We start from the raw sequence: 18,152 nt of genomic DNA on the forward strand, positions 1-18,152 counted from the left end.
GAAAAAAGTTGGAAGCTAATATCAGAAAACAGATTTTTAAATTGAAGATATAATCAGACAAAGCTGTAAAAATTAAGACTCAGCAGTAGGAGAGGCTGGAGGGGAGCTGCTTGAGGTGGGGGTCTACAGCTCAGCTTAAGGTGCTCTGGGCTTCCTATGGAGTACATGGAGTTGTTTCAAGAGAAACTAGGAAGGGGTAGGCTCGACACAGACAGGAGAGACTTTCTAAAATGGGCCTCTCTCTCCTGTTGGACAATGGAATAAAGTCATTAAGCAACTTTCTAAATACTACAGATTTAGTTATGCCATAGTAAAGTCAAAAGGGGCACGATGATATTAAAACAACACCTTTGTGTCCAAAATTAGAAGTCCTCAAAAGGAAAACAAAGGCATTCTTAGTATAAAAAGCACACATTTTTAATTTCTATACTGTTATATAAAATATTATTATAATATAGTCACTGAAATCTCATATTTTTCCTGAAAATCCTAGCATTGGGGGTTTATACTAACTAGAAGCAAAACCCCATTCAGACAATTAGTTTGAATCTTGTTCCCTTTCAAGATAGAAATGTGCCATAACACCAAAAAAAAAAAATTACACTAAATAGGGGCTAGAGAGATAGCTCAAGTAGGTAACAGAGCTTGCTTCATGAGCATGATGACCTAAGTTTGAATACCCATCATCCAAATGCAAAGCTGAGTATGGCCATACATGTCCGTAACCCCAGAGCTAGCAGGGTGGAGTCAGCAGCATCGCCAGGCTTTCTGACCTCTAGCCCTGCTCCACATTCAGTGACTTTGCCTTAAAAGACAGAGGTGGGGTGTGATAGAGTAGGACACCAAAGGTGGTCCTTTGACCTCCCCTTTATAACAGGACACATACTTATACCACACACAGTATTAACTATTGACATAAAATAATTGTTCAACTTCAAGTTAATAATGTCCAAGCCTTGCTTTGGTTCCTTTCTCGGGAATGCCCCTCCTTTCCATTCATCCAGTTGCATGAATTCTCTCTGCTTTCCTTGTCTGCCTTCCCATCCTTCCCCCCCCCCCCCTCTTTACCCCATGCCCCTTGTTTCCTCGTGCACTCTTCATAGCATCACATCAGCTAGCTGCCATGGTTACACGTGATACTGAGCAGACAGTGAACATCTGGCCCTCTTCTCTTCAAAGGGTTTTTTTTTTTATGTTGTTACCCCTTTCTCTGCTTCTGAATGTTAATTTTAAAATGTGGATGTTCAAAGGCTATAATGAAAACAAAGTCATTAATGCTCCCTAGTGCCCAAGATAAGCATTGCTTTTGTGTTCACTGTTTCTTGTTGGCCTTGTCAATTGCCCATTACACAGATGGGAGTCTGTGAGGTCAATGACTCCTCTTCCTTTGTTTCTTCCTAAAAGTGAGCCTCCATGCCCATGCCAGGTAGCAACCTGTGTGCTGCTGAGGCAGGGATTCCAGACTGTTGCCCTGTCTGCCTGATGGTAGAACTTAGCTGGCTGTGCAGCTGTTCCTTCCAGAGGGGCTTTGTTGATCTCTGATCATGTCACTCATGCAGCCATTTTTATGAAGTGATAAAATACTTAGTTTCCTAGCCAAAAGTGGACCCCAAAAGAGAGCCAACACTTAAGACTAAGGAAAGGAAGGGAAAGAGGTATAAAGATTTAATGGCTCTTTGCTAAAATTAGTACTACATTGGCAACTCTGAGCTATGTTCTCACAGAGTACATGTTCTTACATACTGTGCTGTAAGTGCCATCATAGTCCAACTTGAGCATTCCTAGAAGTGCAAAGATACCACCCTCCTGTCTATCGGGGATCTACTGCATGCTTAGTTCTCTGCTTCATGCTTCTAACTTTCTTATGAGCCTTCTCCCGTGTAACAGACATTTGGGATCTCATCACATGTCAAACCTATCATGTATTTACCACGCCATAATTGTCACTTCTCCCTTACATCAAGGGAAGCTTTGTTGAAATCTGCCACTTTTGTCTCTTGGGTAGAAGGTCACATCTATTGTGTAGCCAGAAAGCCTCAAAGTATTTGTCTGTGGTTAAAGAACAACTAAAAAAAAAAAAAGACTCATTCACCCCATCTAACAAGCACTGTTGTTCTCAGAGCAGCTTGAAATATAAAGCATGCTACCTTTGGCTTTTGGGGACCTCATGCAAGGCATTATGAAAAGAGCAGAGAACCACCTTCATAGATTGGCTTGGAACAGACTTTGGTTTCTTTCCTCCAAGGCAGTACTAAAGCAGCTTGATTGGTGAGGATTAGACAGGGGTAAAAGGCTCTTACTCATGCTATCATTGTCACAGTCAGTCACTGCTAACAAAAAAACTGTTATCTAGATTCTACCTCCTCTTGGGAATTTAGAGCAACAATGCCCAGCAGATGCCCAAACTTGAGTGCCCTAAGTGGCTGTACTGGTGAGTCAAGGGGTATTTGGGGTTGGTCAGTTGATTTGTGTGTGTGTGTGTGTTTCCAGCTCTGTTTTAGTTTGACAATAAAGTATATAAATTACCACTGGTTGGGGACCATATCAAAGAAAAACAGATCTTATACTTGAATCCTAATGTAACTGTAAAGACATACTCTGCAGCTGGAGAGATGGCATATGTGGGAGGCATTGGATTTGTATGTGTGCTGGGTGAGCAGCCAGACCACAGCATTAGAACCTGGTAGAAAGAAGGAGAGCTTGGGAAGGATAAAGTCTGGCTTGAAACTACGGATCTGCTGCCCACAAGTTGAGCAGCCTTTGGGCTTTGGCAAATTAGTTATTCTCATTAAGCCTTAGATTTTCATCCTGTGAACTGACAATAATAACAGTCCTTTGCCTCATAAAGTTGTCATGAGGGATAAATGCTACCACACATTTAAAGAGCTTAATGGGGGGTGGGGGTGCTGTCACACAATGAGCACTCAGTAGATGTTAGTTACTATAGCTATGACTGAGATCACGGCTGTGTTAATAGTATTTACTGATGTTGTCTACACTGAGCTTTTTATCCATGAAAAGGAGAGATAGATTTCTACAATTCTCTGAGTCAAGAAGAAAAAAATAGTTCTCTGGGTTGTTCTAAAAACAGGAGACAATTCCTAGGAAAACATCATCTTGAAGCTAAATCACATTTATTGGGTCCCTAAGATATAAGTGATCTTTTGCAGAGTGACTACTTTACAAGTCTCAAGTATAGCCCTCACATGAGCATCTGTGTGTGAGCCATTGCCATTCAGTCCATGATGAGCTTTGCCTCTTCAACTTAAAGACTAGAGAATGGTTGATTTATGGTGCCCTTAATCATGCAAGTCTTGACTGATTGCAACAGTGAGTGGTTTAGAAAAGAAACAACCTCCTTCTGACCAATCTCATTTAAATAAGTGCTAAAAATTTTTTCATAAAATCTTCTTCTGTGGATCTCTATGGGACAACAAAGCAGATTTGTGCTGTATTTCAGAATGTGTCATCATGCATTATAGAACCAATGCTAACAGACACATTTCCCATCAACTGCAGTGAAATAACCCAATATAACTATAACTCACCTATCAAGCAATTCATTTCTTCTATCAAGCCAGCTCATACCAAGAGCACACTCACATCTTACATTACCTTTCAACATTTTAAAGCATGTAACTAATTATTTGTGCAATTCTTTTAATTACCTTGTAAATTTCAAGGAAAGATAATGTCATCATCCTCATTTTTAACTTCAACCTACCACAGTGTAAGACACTTCTTTACTTAACATCTTTAGTTTCTCATCTGTGAAATGTAACATTTCTGCCAGCTACTGTAAGGATTCTGTGAAATAATGGGTATGCAAAACTCCTCACAAGATGCCTAGGACTCAACCTATCACAACTCTTGTCATTAAGTGGAGACTCAAACAACTGGATTGACATCTCCAAAGTTACATGCTTGAGAAGTTTATAAGATGCTCACATGGTCATTAGCTCCATTTAGGTTTAAGTTCCCTGTGGAGTTAACATGCCAGAGAGGGTAAGCAGCATTCTCAGGTGAGGCTCGGATCTAAGCACTTCCAATTCCACTGTGCCTCCCCCTACAAAAATGCATCCCTGATGTTATCATCACCCACAGTCACCCTATCCTCCATGTTGCCTACAGCAGTCAGGGGTGGGGGGTCTGATTCCAAGGCAACATAGAACCATCTCAATATAAGTTTGTATGTTTGACAAAGTGAGCAGAAGCCCAGATAAAGTAAGCATCTTTCATGTAATCACAAGTATTGATGTTCACTCAAATCACTGTTTGGGGTATATACAGTAGAAGAAAATAAATTCTAAGGAAACAACAGTCCTACTTATTTAAAAGTAAAACATAAATGGCATCCATTAGTGTCAAAAAAGATATGCCAGAAATGTAGACATGCAGAAAACTTTTACCATTTAATCTCAGATGTTAAAACACTCTGTAATTTGTTTTATAGTAGAAAAATGAACTGTCTGAAAAAAAATTTCAGATCATGTTAGCGAATCCGGATTCTTGAGTTTTGTTCCCTTGCAACCCAGGTATCATTAATTGATTTGGCATTATTGTGGTTTTAAAAAATCAGGACCGCTATATAAAACATTTTCTCAGCTGATTCCAACTTGACTTTATGTTAAGGATGTTCATTGTTTCAGCACATTGGCAGGTGTTAGAGGAGAAAGAATTTGGAGATAATCATCTTAGTGGTTATCAAGCTGGGGGCTCAGCAGCCACTGGGCAGGGAAAGGTTGGATAAATTCCACAAGCCTGAGCTTCTGGCCTTCCACTTTTTCTTCATCTTAAAACCCATGCCTTGTCCATCACTTGGATTTTCTTAAGGTGGAAGCAAAAGTGCAGATGTCTGATACTCAAGGTTATATACATTGAGAGGATGTAGTAAGAAGAACACTGACATTCAACCTCACAGCTTCTTGGGTGGTCCTTCCCTCACTGGACCCTGATCCTTTATGTTCTGCCTCTCAGGCAAAAGCAAAATTCTTGGGTCTCTTTCAACATTTCCTTAGTTTCTGCAGTGTTGTTTAGGAAGAAGGTGGTTTATATTATTGCCTAGAAATCATCTAGAGAAAATGGAACCCCATAGCCAGAATACTGTTGCACCTATAACTTCATTCTAAAAATAAAACAAAATAAAAACTGTAGTTCCCTAGTCCTTGAGGTTTACTGTTTGATACCATGAGAAAGGCAAAGAGTAGTCAGAGGAGTCAGAGAAAGTCTGTGGCCCAAAACTGCCCAGGGTGGGTTGCGTTGCACAGTGATGAAGCAACATGATGATTGAAACATAATGTGAGGCAGGGACAGCAGACACAAGAGAAGTAGTTTGCAAGGGAAAATGGCAAGTTGTGTGGGACTCTCTGGTTTCAGAGCTTGGACTCCACGCAGCTGCCAGGAGCCAGGAAGAGAATGCTTAGTGAGAGGAGGCAAGAGGTCCTAAGAGAATCACCACAATGAACCCCTTACGGTTCATCTCCGTCATAAAGATAACCTCATGTGTTAAGTGTCTACAGAGTGAATCACATTTTTATTGAAAGGAGAGATTTATCACAGTATGTGGATTCCACAGTTGAGGAGTGTGACCCTGATTTTGGCTTGCTTTTTTAAGATCGTGGCTATCGTTCAGAAGTTACATCTTAGATCATCCTTCACAAAGCCTCAGTGGCCTTTAGGTGACACACAGAATTGGAGATGACGACCTCATTTAATCCATGTGTGTCAGTTCCAAATGCTCTCAACTTATCCTTTTTTTTTTTTTTTTCAATTTAAATTTCACTTTATTTCATTTTGCTAGAGGCAATATGCTATTTTAGGACTTGCAAAAACAGAAGATGTTTTTTACAGCAAGGAAAAAAAGATCCACACCCAGAACCAACCACTCTTATTAGGTATTTCCCTACTATTTATGTGAGAATCTTTATACACATATATTATATTCACACGTGTACTTGTATGTGTACTTCTGTGAACACATATATACAAGATGAAAATTATTCTATAGATGAAATGTAAAAATGTAAATTTTCTAATGTCGTGAGCTTAAAGATATATTCTATTTTATACTTGTTTTTCAGCTACTATATTATTGAAAATGGCTGAGTGTTTTGTATGTTTATGTTCTGTATAATAGTTCACTATAAGAACCTATCAGAACATCATAACATAGTTGAGTAAACTGTGCTTTTGGGTAGATGAGGTGAAAACTGTCTATCCCTTTCTTATCCTCAGCTTTTGCTCTCAGCCCCCCTTACAATGAGAATTTTAAGTGGAGTTATGGCACTGCCATTGTGAAAATACACAGGTGATCAGCATTATTGAAGCAATGGAGAATGAGTAGTTTTCTCTTACCTTGTCCCTTTGTGATAATTTTAAAAATAGTGCTCACTTCCTTCTCTCCTGTCAATGTATTCAGAGACATGTCCGAATGTATACACACTAACACTTACATCTAGACCCAAACCTGGGGAGACTTTCATTGAGTCCATTAATGGCTTCCCTTTCCACCTTCCTTCATGTTGTAGACTCTACCTAAGGACAAAAACAATGTGTCTTAAAGGTAAGCAATGATTGCCTTCTCCTCCTCCATCACAAAGCAGTCAAAGATCAGGACTGTGGCCAGGGCCCCAGGAGGGAGCCTGGCCAAGGCTCACGAATATGCATTTGGAGGGCTGGACAGAGCACCATTATTATGCTATCTTTTCTGTTTTCACAGGTGCCACAAAATCATTTTATGAGTCTTCACCATGACCCATGCCACAGAAAGACAAATAGAGCTATAGTTTTGCTGGAACCAGGTTTAAAGCTTCTTGTTCAAACACAAACATGATTTCTAAATCAGCCCAAAGCAAAGTCTGGACATCTCTGTACTCCCCCCATTTATCCCCTTTCTTCAGTTCAACTTGTCTTATTCAAAGTTACTGTCTCCATTTCAAATATCATCAGCTGATAAATCAGTTGACAGAAACCTGCAACAGTTCATTCTCATATTGAAGATGACAAATTATAGCCATAAATTTTTCCAGTGGAGTAGGCAATGGTATGCATTCTGAATTTAGAAATTGATATAGAAATGAATAGATATAAGGGTTAGGTAAAACCTAACTGCAATCTATTTGATTTATAGCACAATTCACTTCTATTAGATAACAGTGTATATCCAAAGTTTTAAAAAGAATTTTGAGACATTGGCATCTTTTAAAATACCATCATTTTAAAAGGAAAACTCTATTGATGATTAGAAACATTTTTTTAAAAAGGGGGGGATCTCATCCTAACAAAAGCCAGGATTAAGCTTTTATTGGAAGACAGAAAAGAATGGGACATTTAACTCCAAAAGTAGGAAAAAAAATGAATATGATAACCATTTCATTGTTGTGTCAAAGACCCTTGAATTCTGAGCACCCGACAACATCATTGCTCTTTTGAGCATTGTGACATAAGGCTAACAGATACAGTGTTCACTCACTTACATACCAAGAAAATTTTATCAGAAAGTTAATGGTAAACAGTCAAATAGATAATACAGTAAATGTACTTATTTATATACTATATACTTCTGTATTGTAAAAGAAGTGAATTAACATTCCATCCTGGAAAATATGCCTTCACAACCCTGTTTCTATTTCCTCTGAAATATATCTAGATTACTTCATATGTTTCCTTGTCTTTCTGTTTTACAGAACCTTATAGCAAATCCTCTTTTTCTTTCTTTCTTTTTGTAACTTTTAGTCAATACTTTTTTTGTTAATCTGATCCATAGTATGTTCAACCCAATCTTTCTAGTCAAATAGTTTTGCTAGCTATATTTTTAAAAGTATGATACCATCTCATGTTAATTGGTGGGGCCAAAAAGGAAATCTATTTATGTAAGTATAAACATACTAAATATATATATTAATTATTGTATACATATGCAAATATATGTATCCAACAGATGCAAGCTATTGTGTACATATGCAAACATATATATATATATATATATGTATGTATGTATTCCAAAGATGCAAGCAGAATGCACAGATCTCTTTAATGTTCAAGGGAGGGGCTCCCTAGCACTTGTCACAAGAAAATGAACCATCTTCTATGTGTGCCCTTCCATGCTCTGCATCTATCTACCCTGAGCGTTCTTCATATCCCATTCTTGATGGAGGCTCTGCTGCTCTAGCACTCTTCAACAGCCTAAGTATAAGAAAATTTTCACCATCCAGAGGGCCAGTCTCCAGCAAGGACCCAGTCTTACCAATGGGAGGCATTAGTTGAAATCAAGAAAGTGGGTAATGTGGTACACTGGAGACGTGAAGACCTTCAACACAGCCCATGCTGTCCTTTCTTGTGCACCCTCAGCCACACAGCATGTAATGCCCTTTCTTGTGGCTCTTTAGCCATTACTCTATCTCTGAACCATGTAGGTTTCCCAAGGTACTAATTGCAGCCTTAAGAGTCACAGTCATCATGATAAAGCAGTTAGCCCTATGTAATACTTTATAGAAAAAACTTTCATATTTATGAACCGTTATTACTTCATTTTAGTAGGGCATTCACTCTTGCTAAACCATTGCTTATAACATTTGGTAGTTCCTCCTTCCCCTTTAAAAAACATCCAAGTGGCTACTCTCCAGGTATTGTAAACCTTTAGATCTGTCAGAAATAGAAGCCTATTTGCTGATGCATGTTACAGTCTTGTCAGTTCTGTGGCCCAAAACCTCCTGCTTACATAGCTTTCTCTTTCATCAGAAGTGAGACAGTAACTGTAATTGCTCGATGGGCATCTGGAAGTAACATTAATAATGATGATAATGATAATGACCTCATAGGATGGATAATTTGGGGGATTAAAGAACATTTACAAGCTTATTGTGCCATATAGTTAATGATGAGGTGCCAAGGTTTCTCACCACCTCCCTTTCCAGTGGTATTTCCTGCTTGGACCAGAGAACTAATTATAGAAAATAGTGTCTTCTAAGAGCTTTCCCCAGCCCACAGCACACAACACACGCTAGCATAAAAGTCGAATTGTTTCAGTGTTGTTTTCAGAGATGATTTATGAATGTTGTTTTGCAATTGTATAAAAATGTGTATGATGTAATCATTTAGTGTTTATTTATTGTGTGTACCTTCTACTCAGAGGGTTGGCATTATTGTTCCTAACAGTGACGGATACAAGCAGATCATGCCTTATGACCTCTACCATCCCCTTCCTCGGTACGTAAATCAATCATCCTGATGTTAGAATTAGCACGTCACTCTTCTGATGCTGTAGTGTGTATGTGTAAACATGTAGCACTGTAGTGTGTATGTATAAACATGTAGCACATGTATAAGAACATGTGTTTTTATACACATAAGATGGTAGGTGGTAGATTTTCAAATCCATTCTGAGCACTCCTCTTGAATAATCCTGGCCTGCTCAGAGTGTAAGCTTGTCATTCAGAAGCCATTTCTGATGGAGTCGCATTTCACTGGAGTGGACACAGTAACTCCCTCTGATTAGCTACAGTACATCGGTTTATGCTGTGTCTTCCACTCCCTTTTCAATGCCTCTCTAGCTTCTCTGAGTAGGAGGAGTCAGGTCACTACAGAGCCAATGCTAACAAACACTACCTTGATGTGTGGTCACAGCACCATGAGTATGAAATTCCAGGCATGGAGTTATTCTAATTGGGGCCTCACGTGCTCTTCCTTTATTTTTGAAGAATTATAATTAATTAAAGGCAATCATATCTTTATTGTTCAGAAAATTTTACAGGTACGTTTTTTTTTTAAAAAAAACATATAAAGATCAATTACTACATTGTTTTTGTCAAAGTATTTTGAAAAACTAGGAAAGAGGTTATTCAAGTACTTTTAAAGGACTTATTTTTATATTTAAGAGAAAACTGGAGTTTTCTAAGAAATGTGCTAGTTGCCAGTTGTATTGCTTACCCGGAAATAGCCCTGCAGGTAGCAAAAATTAGGATTAGATTTAAATAGCTTTGCTGTTTTCTTTACTAATTTGCCCCCCAGGGAGTCAGCTGCTGTCTAGAGTTCTGGGTTTCTATGAGACCATGAACAGTTAACATAATCTATAGCAGTTTGCTAAATCCTAAACCAAAGCACGCAGACAAATAATGTGTTTTGAACAGCAAAACTCGGTAGATTTAATTGATAGTCTCTGAATTCCTAATGTATTAGAATCAAATTGGATGCTAATCCAACTCTCCTGTGATACTTCATTCTCATAGTCCAGCTCAGTGATCACACACCCACAACCTAAATAAGTAAACATGCATGTTCACACAAATATGAATCAGTGTGTTCTATGTGTTAACACATGTATACAGATATTTACATGGTGTCCAGTATCTAGTTAAAAATTTCCAGTGACTGGCAGGAGACTGTCTTGCCACTATTCTGGTAGCCATGTACAAAGGGAAATTGACACTAGATACAATTGCTGCAAAATGTGTCACTAAATGGCTTCCTCACCATTCAGCTGGCTCTCACCTGGATATAATTGTACTAATAAAGACAGTAAGTGACCTCAGAATTCCCCTTAGATATCTTTTTCCAGAAGTCTTCTCCTTGATAATGTACTGAAAGAAATCAAAAGATAAGTATAATTTTGAGCCAAGATTTCCCTTGATTCTGTTTCTGTGTCTATAACGTTAAGTATTCCTAGGACACATGCCTTGTTTGTATGGAGGAAAGCCATGTATTTTAAAATAAAGGTAAAGTTGGGTGCCGATGTGAACAACACTGAGTGTGTGTTTCTCCTCTCAGGAAATCTCTGGATTCCTGTCGTCTTGTGTGATTTTCCTTGTTTACTTTATTTTCCGGTGCAAGAAATACCTTTCATATGGTAGTCTTGACTTCATATAGAATGAGACTTCCCTCAAGTGTCTAAAATCTGGTGCTGCCTCATGCCTACAATCCCCCTTGCTGGTTTCTGCACCGTGTGTCCTGTTTACTTTATTTGATATGCCTATGAATCCCAGCAGGAAAGGAACATTCAGTTAGCAAACAGACTGCATGTCTTGGCCCTGGTACTTCTGTTTTCTTGTAGTACTAAAGATACAAAATCGGCTTCACTGACAAAGTTCTAGTGAGTGGCAGCTATTTCTACAAATGTGTTTCCATTTAACAAAATTAAAGCTCAAATAGTTCTCCAATAGCAACTCCTTGAAAATTGAGGCAGAAAGCTTCACTCTAAAACATTTAAATAGGCTTCAGACAAGTATAGATGCAGTACACAATTAATACAATTTAGGTTCTTTCCTGTTCTCCATCTTTGACTTAGCATAAATCTCAATGTAAGTATCATAATGAACTAATTGATTGATTGACAATGAACTCCTTCCTGTCTCTTTGGCTACATCCTTTTTAATTTTGAAAAATTCTTAAACTAAGCATGTTGTGGGTTTAAGGTAATTAAAATCAAGGTGCATCTAAATATATGACATGTAAATTTATTTAGTATTCTTCTAGGACAAGATTTTTTGATAATTTTCTTTGTAGTATTCACCCTAGTCACAGTTTTAATATCTCTGAACAAAAAGAATGTCATCTCTCAGCCTTTGTTAGACTTTAACATGCCTAAATATGTTGTGCTTTAAAATTCCTTATAGTCTCATTACTCCATGAAGAGTCACATGATACTATTTCACACTCTGTGTGAATTTGTGCACTCTGTGAATCTGCAGAATAGTGTTATCCTCATCTATCTTGCTGTGATCCGCGACACCTACATTCATTAGTGAAATTGAATGGTTAAGGCAAACATTGAGACAGAAATTAATCATTCTCCCTTTCAAGGGAGGTAAAATGTCAAGGTTTTAGAGTGCCAATTAGAAATATTTCCCCTATAGAACTGCAATCATCTAGGTGATTAAATGTCCATTAAAATATTGCTGCTTCACTATCAGATTAAATGCAGCATGAGTATCTACTTACATATTCAGCCCATCTTTAGTCTGAACCAGGCCTGTTCTCTACCTCCAGAAGTCATGCAGGGATTCACCAGAAGGCAAACAGAGCTGTCTTATCCATTTGCAAGGAGAACTCTGCAGAATCCTTTTATTCCCTTGAAATAACTTTTATTCAATCTCCTATGTGTTAGAGGACCTCAGTTTCCCCATAGTAACATTTTATATGTGTCTTCTGGGGAAAAATACTGGCTTTGGCAGCATAGCTTGGCTGTTGGCAGTGAAGACAGCGATATGTCTAAACCTGAACAGTGCAGACAAGATGTAACAGAAAGTCCTCTAACATAGGAAGGGCATAGTATTATTCTGCCTCCTGCAGAAGAGAAATCAAGCCCACACATATGTGAAACTTGTTTACAGAGTAATTACAGTCTCCATGTGCTGCCGGCTGCCTGTGCAATTCTTAAAAGTAGCTATTCAGGTGTGTCAATTCGGGGATGTTTTGGTTCTTTCCCATTAAAATGAGATCTCCTATGATTCTTTAAGAGCTCTTAAAGCTCCATAGCAATCCTAACTATCAGAATACATGTAAGAAACATGGCTCACTCAGAGCCATGATACTGTGGACATGAGTTCCACATGTCTACAGGAGGAGAGAAAAAAATTAGGTAAAGATCTGGTCATAACTCCTACAAACCTAGAAGGAAGGAAGGAAGGAAGGAAGGAAGGAAGGAAGGAAGGAAGGAAGGAAGAAGGAAGATTAAATTCTCTTAAGCAGCATTGGAAATCTTGTTATTTTCTGCCTTATCATTCACATCCCCAGCTCCATAAACCTTTTTGACTGAAATTAAACATGTTTATAAGTGAAGGAATTCCACACTGGAGGACATCTCTGGGTCTGTCACCTGCTAGAGAATACTACTGTTATTGACACTCTGTTCCTCAGTTTTCGCACATTCAACAGAGTTTAAGTACCCACCTTGTGCTAAGTGTGTGGAATCCTGCTCCTGACAGTTGCAGAAGGAAGGGAGGAAGAACTATTGTGTAGGGAGATGTACATGAGCATCTTCTTTCTAAAAAAAAAAAGCAAAGATAAAAGTGGAAAACATCATTTGTATCAGTTGCTTATTTCAGTTTTAGACTTCACAGAAATATTTAGTTCAGAGTAATTCAACTTATATAAGTATATGTACATGTATATATGTGTGTGTTATATGTACATATATATATATATATATATATATATACATACACATACATATATATATGAAGAGGACTGCAGACTGACTCTCCACTGTAGAGATGTTACAGACAGCCCAGACATCCAGTGGATTGCTCCCCAGGCTGTCATCTCCTGTATCTTTGCTGAGATTTGAGGCTTATTAAACATTCTTGCCGAGGATGAATTTGCCTCTTGATGAAATTTCAGCCTATAGAGTTTTGATTTTCTGAAGAAACAAAGGTTGACCCAGAGCACTGGATTAGTGTGACAGGTCACTAAGGAGATCTGGCAATTTGCACGTCCGCCCTGATGACTCCCCTTGCTTCTGTAGGTGGGAGGCCACCCCGTGGACCGCGTGCTCCTCCTCGTGTGGGGGGGGCATCCAGAGCCGGGCAGTTTCCTGTGTGGAGGAGGACATCCAGGGGCATGTCACTTCAGTGGAAGAGTGGAAATGCATGTACACCCCTAAGATGCCCATCGTGCAGCCCTGCAACATTTTTGACTGCCCTAAATGGCTGGCACAGGAGTGGTCTCCGGTAACTGTGCCCTCTTTCTTTGTTCATTAGGAGAGTAAGTCCACTCTTAGCTCTCGCTACCATGCTCCACTGAGTGCCCTGCCCAGCACCATCCTTCTCTACCTGAGGTCTCAAACCTGTCATCTTAGTTTCTGGAGGAGGAGCGTCCAATCTGATCAAACATCTGTTAATTTCCCTTCAAGTTCACTTCTTTTTGCCCCTGTTGGAAAGCAAATGCCTTCCTTGCAAGAGCTATTGAGGTTAAATGATCCTTAATCTATTAGAGCTGCTTCCATGAGATAGCTCAGTTAATTTCATTTATTATTATGCTTACTCTTTTGTAAAATGGGTGTGAATAGTTTAAAAATACGACTATATATATTCACTGAGAAGAAAAAAAGATTAAATGAAAACAGTCATTTAAAATAGATATGAAATAGAATTATTGAAACCAAAAATGCTACTGATATTAACTGTCATCATTGTTATAACCGAGCTTAAAACATTACTATTAGCTGGGTGTGTGGCTCAGGCCCGTAATCCCAGCTCCTTGATAGAATGATTCAAGAGGATTGCAAGTTCAAGGCTTGCTTGGGCTACATAGGTAAACTCTGTCTTAAAATAAAAGGTAGATTTAAAAAAAGAAAAGGCTGGTGATATGGCTCAGTGGAAGAGTACTTACCCCATATGTCCAAGGTCCCAAGTTCAGGTTCAGGCCTTAGTACTGTACACACACACAGAGAGACACACGCATGCACACACGCAGGCTTATTCTTGGTTTCCTGCTTACAATGTGTAAAAGAGAAATGGATAAGGAGATAGAAAGATATGAAAGCAGACCACTTTGTCCTTATCTACAGAAACAACAACAGACATAACAACAATCTGTCTGTCAGAACAGATTCAAGAGCCTGGTGTTTTCTATATCAGGCCTGCCCCAGGACTGGCAGAATTTTCAGAGATGCTCTCTACACCTCCCTGTTGACTCAGCTCTTATGGTTTTTTTTTTTTTTGTTTGTTTTGTTTTTTGTTTTATGGTTATTTTTGTTTGTTTTCCCATTTCAATGTAATCAGTTACATTGTCTATGCTGTGTTATAAATTAGCTGTGGTGGTAATTTAACATCTCTTAATATCCTTGAAGGAGTTAGTATTTCTCATATGTTGGACAGATATGTACAAAGTAACTAAGTAAAGTTATACGGGTATTTGAACTTGAGCATATTATAACTTTGTATCTCTTCCGTGGTACTGTATTTGAGTCTTTCTTTGCACACAGTGCAACTAATTAATCACTATATAATCATATTCCAAAAAAGTTTAGATGGTTTAATTCACTTCACCTCTGAAACCCAAAAAGTACAAAGATCAAATAACCAATAAGAAGTGATTTAACTCCACCAGGACTCATATACTCATAGCCATAGATATGTGTGAAACTTTATTTTATCTTTTTAAGAAGTATACTAATTTAAATCTTGGGTGAGAAGTTAAATAAGTAAATCGGGCTTTGCCTATGAGTCTTTCTCTCTCTCTCTCTCTCTCTCTCTCTCTCTCTCTCTCTCTCTCTCTCTCTCTCTCTCTCTCTCTCCCCAGTGCACAGTGACATGTGGCCAGGGCCTCCGGTACCGTGTGGTCCTCTGCATTGACCACCGAGGGATGCATACAGGAGGCTGCAGTGCAAAGACAAAGCCCCATATAAAAGAAGAATGCATCATACCTACGCCCTGCTACAAGCCCAGAGGTAACTGGATGGGGGCCCTTCACCCTTCCTCCAAGATAAGAGACACTCAATCTCCTTGGATTGTTTTCTAATATCCCAGATACTCTTAGCAATGATTCTTTATAACACAGACTATATTAAATAGACTTGCTTGTCTTTATATTTTCTGATGGGGTTTTGGTTTTATTTTACAATATTTTTAGTTTTTATGAAAAATAATTTTTCATTATGGCATCTTCATTCATACATGCATTATTCACATAAATTCATATAAGTATACACACACATGTGTGCATGTATATGTGATGTGTTTATGTGTGTATATATCATTGTAATTTGCACTTATCACAGCACCTCCCTGTTCCTATCACTGGCCCATTTTCTCTACCATTTTCTCTGTGTGTCAGTAGTGTGCGTGTGTGTGTATGTGTCTGTCTGTCTGTGTCTATGTCTGTGCACTAATTATGAAGAAAAGCATTAATTGTATTAGTCTTTGTGAGTCTGGCTTATTTCACTTAATATGATGATTGCCAGATCAAAGGATCTTGACTAAAACGGTTATGAAGTAGCACATGTAGAAATCTATGTATACACTTGTTTTCCAACTCATAAAGCTGTTTGAAAATCATTGCTGAAAAATATTAGCTTCATCTTCATAAAGGGTGACCTGTGTGTGTGTGTGTGTGTGTGTCTGTGTGTGTGTGTGTGTGTGTGTGTGTGTGTGATTTACTGTCCACATTCCTTGCTTTTAAAAACAAAGAAAGAATCCAAATATTTCTACTTTGCTGAGCCTGACATATACTGGGAATTTTCTCTATATTGAAAATTAAAATAATAAGACACTGAATTTCAGAGGTATAATTTGACATAGAACTGGGACATATATCTGAATTAAGTAGGTGTCAGAAATTATTTAACTTTTTTAAATTGGAAATAATCTTCTTAAACAAGAGGCATTATAATTATACTTGGTCTTTCAGATAGTGTCCTATGTCAGTATTGTTGGTGTATCAACAAAATGGGAAAATTCAGAATCACAAACCATTTGTTTGTCCAGAATGCTATATGATATGTCATTCTAACTTTTAGTGTCAAGACAATTTCCATTTCTTCCTTCATTCTGTTTCTTTGAAACATTGTATTTCTATGAAACGCCAGCATGAAGTAACTCTACATCATACTTATTGTTTGAAAGAATAGCTTTGAGACCTCCTCATAGTCTAAAAGGAAAACAAAAAGACATACCAGAAATCCTCATTATTCTTAATAATTTCTCTTTGAGTTTGTTCATCTGTACAGTGGGGAAAGATTAAAATGAATGAGAGGTCATGAGAGGGTTACAAGAGCTAAGGTGTCATAGGGTTCTTGATATGCTCCCTGCTGTGCACTAGGCTTCCTCCAGATATTACCTTTAAGCAGACCATGATTAGTGTCTTCAAGTATCAGATGAGATGGCCACAGGCACTGGGTTCAAGTTAATAGTGGAGTATTACAAGCCTACTGTTGGTGCCAAGCTGGACTCTTTGTTAGCACTGGCTGTCCTTTAACTGGGGTGGATGGCGGAGTTATAAAATAATGTATGTGCTGGTGCCCCGCACTCACGAGCCAATCATCTTGGCTTTGGCAGCTGCACATTTCTTACTATATTTTTGTACCTACAAGCAATAGCTGCAAATAGAAGACAAGTAGTGAAAACACAACTAAAAATAGCCAAGTATTTATTAGTCCTATCTTTACCAAGCAGCACTGAAGGGGAGAAAAAAATTGTCTGTAGTTAACTATCAAGAATAAAATCTAGATTTTTCACAGCTAAGTAGTGATCTTGACTCCGTAAGCATCGTTAAAATACTACATAACTCCAGGGTGCATACATATGTGGATATATTTCTTTCATCCTTGCAATTATATGTTATACAATAGTGACAGAACTTCACTGGCTCATACTATAAAGGCAAATATGCCCATAAATGACCTTAATAAATATGTCAGAAAAGAGAATCTTGGCAGTTACTTCTATAGGGGCAGTTAGAGCCTCCCTTGTTCTTTTCCCCCTCCACGTTTTCCCCAGGAAGCACTTAAGAAGCTGTTTGAGTTGTTTGCTCAAAGCTAGATGAATAGGTAAAACACACCAAGTCATGGTTTATGGACCTTCAGTTGCACATGTCTCCATTGTTATTGAACCTTGGGGTGAAACTGAATAATTCAGAACTTTAAAACAATGTTTTACAAATTTCAACATGGTCATTTGTTTGGTTTTGATCAATAACATCACACTTAGCTAAAAGGCAAAACAATTATTTAAAAAAAAAAACACCACAGTGTCATTGACTTTACTTTGTATTTATTTAAAAAGGTGTCAACTAGATGCTTTGGTGATTCTCTGTGTGATTGTTGTCAGTGCTTCTAGCATAGGGACTTTCAGAATAAAAGGACTTTGCAATTCAGCACAGGAGCAGAAGCATGTGAATAGACACAAGTGTTAGGAAACCTTTAAATCCACTGGCCAGTCTTCTTGATGCAACTGTCCTCAGAGACAGCTATTTGTCATAACAACAATTATTTGCAATTATCAGCATGGCTTCCACACATGCCGCAAAACTAGAACTGATAAGAATAAAGAACTACCATGAACGTCCAGGGAGTTTCTAACCGCTTCCCTTCCCACTGTGTTATTCTCAGAGAAACTTCCAGTAGAAGCCAAGCTGCCATGGTTCAAGCAAGCCCAGGAGCTAGAGGAAGGAGCTGCTGTGTCTGAAGAGCCCTCGTAAGTTCAGTATGGGGAATCTCC

At 38.3% G+C, this 18,152-nt stretch overlaps 1 protein-coding gene across 1 annotated transcript in view; it reads left to right on the forward strand.

The window, feature by feature from the left end:
* Nucleotides 1-18,152, forward strand: part of Adamtsl1 (ADAMTS like 1) — a 363,826-nt gene that overhangs the window by 181,278 nt on the left and 164,396 nt on the right. The window contains exons 10-13 of the mRNA XM_051188147.1: nucleotides 9,157-9,207; nucleotides 13,460-13,664; nucleotides 15,238-15,385; nucleotides 18,044-18,128. Coding sequence (XP_051044104.1) covers nucleotides 9,157-9,207; nucleotides 13,460-13,664; nucleotides 15,238-15,385; nucleotides 18,044-18,128 — 489 coding nt within the window. The remainder of the gene's footprint in view (nucleotides 1-9,156; nucleotides 9,208-13,459; nucleotides 13,665-15,237; nucleotides 15,386-18,043; nucleotides 18,129-18,152) is intronic.

Source organism: Phodopus roborovskii, unplaced genomic scaffold (assembly GCF_943737965.1).
Source record: "Phodopus roborovskii unplaced genomic scaffold, PHOROB, whole genome shotgun sequence".
Lineage (NCBI taxonomy): Eukaryota > Metazoa > Chordata > Mammalia > Rodentia > Cricetidae > Phodopus > Phodopus roborovskii.